The 3,491-nt window shown below is 31.2% G+C and overlaps 1 protein-coding gene across 1 annotated transcript; it reads left to right on the forward strand.

Annotated features, from left to right (window-relative positions):
• The first annotated feature begins 200 nt into the window (after window positions 1-200).
• LOC140966692 (uncharacterized) lies at window positions 201-1,648 on the forward strand. Its single transcript, XM_073426944.1, has 3 exons — window positions 201-458; window positions 699-806; window positions 1,345-1,648. Exons 1-3 carry the CDS (start codon window positions 219-221, stop codon window positions 1,465-1,467), a joined length of 471 nt encoding a protein of 156 aa, XP_073283045.1. The 5' UTR covers window positions 201-218; the 3' UTR covers window positions 1,468-1,648.
• Window positions 1,649-3,491: the final 1,843 nt, after the last annotated feature.

The raw sequence follows: 3,491 nt of genomic DNA on the forward strand, positions 1-3,491 counted from the left end.
AGGCCATAACTACTTGATGCAATATTTCACTGAATGTAAATGCCTGGACTAATTCATATGGGAAGATTGTTGCTATAAATCTTTCATTCTTGAGGCATAGTGTAAGTATGAACTCTTTGCACCGGGTAAATTGATACACCCAGCAGAAAGATTTGCCTTGCTTATGTGTTCCTTTAGTTGCTGTCATCGATTAAGTTAAAACATGCTAATTACTATGTATGTTAGGTGAGGAACCTCCCGAGTCTTTATTTATGAAAGAATTGAAGAGGCGGGGGATGAATTCTTCTTCTTTGCTCGAGGAAAAAAATAGAAACATCGACAGAGACAAGGAGATAAAACTCAGGGAAGAAGATGGGGGTTGGAGCTACAAAAGAAGAAACGGGGTTACAACTGATGATGAAAGAAGCATATCGAATCAGAGAGAAAAGTCGATGGCAATCAATAGTGAAGGCCTAGAGGTTGGATGACTATCTTTTTCTGATTTATTGATTATCATGGGATTTTTAGGAAATTTACTATGGTGCAGAACTGCATTTTATACCGAATAGATATATAATATTAAAATTTATTTCTGGGTTTTCTACATGGATCCAATCCTTCTCAGTCTACCCCTTAAGCTCATTTTCTTGGACGCAGTGCAGGTTCTTCGTTTAACAATTGTTTGGGGATCTGTATATAAGTTTTGCTTTATGATACAGGGCTTGATCCCGCGGGCTAAACTTTTGATTACCCTGGGAGGAACATTCTTTCTTGCGTTCTGGCCGTTGATTCTTGCAACTATTGCATTCTTCTGTGCTTTGTATCTGGTAACTTTCTTCGGTAAACTTGCAATATTTGTTGCCCCTATTTGTAAATACTCACTCCATTGTTACCATTTCAATAGAATCAGATGTGGTGGGGATACTTACTTCACTTTTGGTTCTTCGTGCTATTCGAACTAACCACGTAAAGAGTGAACAAAATTACCTGAAGGGAAAATGCCACAAGACGTTTCTATCTGAATTCTGTGTCATACAGAAGCATTATCAGATTTCGGATTCTTAGCTCTTGGCTTTAAGCCAACTGGATTTGTTGTCAAAACTATTGATATTAGCTGAACTTAAGGTTACTTGGGCTTATATGTTATATCGTCTATTGGGTGGTTTTTTTTTATCCTAAATTCGCGTTTCATCATCACATTGCAAGTTTGGAACAATGATCATTGGATACATGCATTGCTGAATTATCGCATTTTTGGTGTCTTCCTTGTTTCTAGTTAAATTTGTTTGATCGGTTTTAGATATTCGGATATGGATATCCTGAAACTTAGTCAAGCCTTGACTAATTCTCCTCTCTTTTCTGCAGTATTTTGGACCTGAATTCGTTCATGATGGAAGTAAAACTTCAATGGCTCCACCCCCGTATGTCGACCCGTATGAACTGCTCGAAGAAGAAAGGATATACAAAACAGCTCCACTTCTAAATTGAAGGACTGAAACACCTTCGTGTATCACTATTACCCACTGTGAAATTGGATCATTACGTAATTCTTGTTCTGTTAGAAATGGGATTCTATTTTATAGAACCAGGGCTTGTTATATAAATTCAAGATCATCCTCGTAAGTTTCAAGAATAAATACCCGACTGGCACCATCTTTCGAAAACTGAACCGAAGGCTTTTTTTTGGTTCGGTTCTTAAACTAACTCTCAATTGGATTTTTTTTAATATATTCGTCAACTATTTATTTAAGAAAATGACCTGTTAACCAAGTCTATTTTTCAAATTTCCCCCTCAATTACCTACTTAAATTATATAAATTAAATTTGATTTTGTTTTTATTTATTTATAATAAAAAAGCTCAATATCCATAATATTTTGTAATATAATTATCAAAGAATTAATTTTTAATTAGTTCGAAAACTGTACTATTTTACTCTTGATACTTAGAATTTAAAATGAATTAGTTTTCAATTGGAAATAAATTGTTGTGTGAACCATTGATTTGAGAATAGTAATCAAACTTACGTAAATACTATCTATATTCAGTACAAAATTTTCAAATAGAATTAAGCATCCCAATAAACCTCTGAATTTCAAATGTTCAGACATTTATTCAGGGAACATGCGACCAATTCTTGTGAGATTCACACTTTGTTCATACGGTCCCATGACGTCCTAACATATCATACTTTAATATATGCCTTCTTTAATATTTAGTGCCCAAATTTCAAAGTTTTCAAACTAAGGATGTGACATTATACACATGAAAACTAATGGTCTTTTATAATATATATATAACGTTGGCTTTGGTTTGACAAGAAAAATTACATATGTTTCTTGATGTGTTCATAGTAGGTAAGATGTAAACATATGTAATAATTTAGTACATGGGGTTACATTTAAAAATTCTTAAATTTTATTACATGCATATATCATGCTTATGCTGGAGCATTCATTAAGAGATTGATCAAATTGTTGTGTCGTTTGACAATTCAAATTATAATAATAGTCCATTATAGTTTTGAATGAAACTACAAATGTTTTATTCAATTCTCATCAGTTGTAAGATACCAATATTATTTGAAGTCGATTGTTGGAGATGAATAATCATTCATGCAAGACGATCGAAACATGACGTTTTGATAGTTATATCGTTTAAAATATTTGAGTCTCACTATCATCATCTGCTATAATTTTAAATAAAACAACAAGTGTTTGAATCAAACTCTTTATTTATCTTGATAAATTATGAAAATATTGTTTGGTTCAAAGTAAGCCAATCATCCAAGCCTATGAATCTGTCCCGGTTCCCTCGTAATGCTTTATCCATTCTCAGATTATTAATAATCGTAAAAGCCAAGAAAATCAAATTGGGAATCATAACTCTACAAAATAATAATTGAAATGCATAATTGTAATTCACCATTCAATCAAATTGCCATTCTTTAAAATTTTCATACATCAAATTTTATTATTCAAGTACTTAATTTGTTGTTTAAAATTATAATAACGTGACCCGAATAACTCGAGTTCGACGTCGATTTAAATGAATCACAAATAAAGAACAGAACTTGTAATATTTGAAATATGAAATGATATTAATAACTAATTTGTGGAAGATATTACCCAAATAATAGAAGCTTCTCACCTGTTTATTGCCAAAAATGTCTTATTTCTCTCTTTCAAACCAAACCACGTAATTAACTAAAACACGATTTTGTCAATGCATACTTTTCATTGCTTCAACTACAAAATCTTTGTCTCTTCGATACTCAAAATTTTATTTTATTTTATTGTTTCCCTTGGGGATATTTAATCTTATAAAATCAATTTTGTTAATTAATTTTATTTATCTAAAATCAACTCGATATTTGAAATCAACGATAAAATTATTTCGAAATATTTGAATTTTATACCAAATTAGATTATTATTTTTTAAAAAAAAACTACAAATTAAATTTGAAATAAGTTTAAAGTGGATATTTAATCTAAGCAAAAATTTGTGTGAGAC

Source organism: Primulina huaijiensis, unplaced genomic scaffold (assembly GCF_012295235.1).
Source record: "Primulina huaijiensis isolate GDHJ02 unplaced genomic scaffold, ASM1229523v2 scaffold207718, whole genome shotgun sequence".
In the NCBI taxonomy this organism is placed as follows: domain Eukaryota; kingdom Viridiplantae; phylum Streptophyta; class Magnoliopsida; order Lamiales; family Gesneriaceae; genus Primulina; species Primulina huaijiensis.

Excerpts from the sequence above, each read along its gene's own strand:
- LOC140966692 (XM_073426944.1), top strand. The coding sequence starts at position 219 with ATGTTAGGTGAGGAACCTCCCGAGTCTTTATTTATGAAAGAATTGAAG. Across the intron at positions 459-698 it reads TCAATAGTGAAGGCCTAGAG|GGCTTGATCCCGCGGGCTAA; the intron begins GTTGGATGACTA and ends TTTATGATACAG. Across the intron at positions 807-1,344 it reads TCTTCTGTGCTTTGTATCTG|TATTTTGGACCTGAATTCGT; the intron begins GTAACTTTCTTC and ends TCTTTTCTGCAG.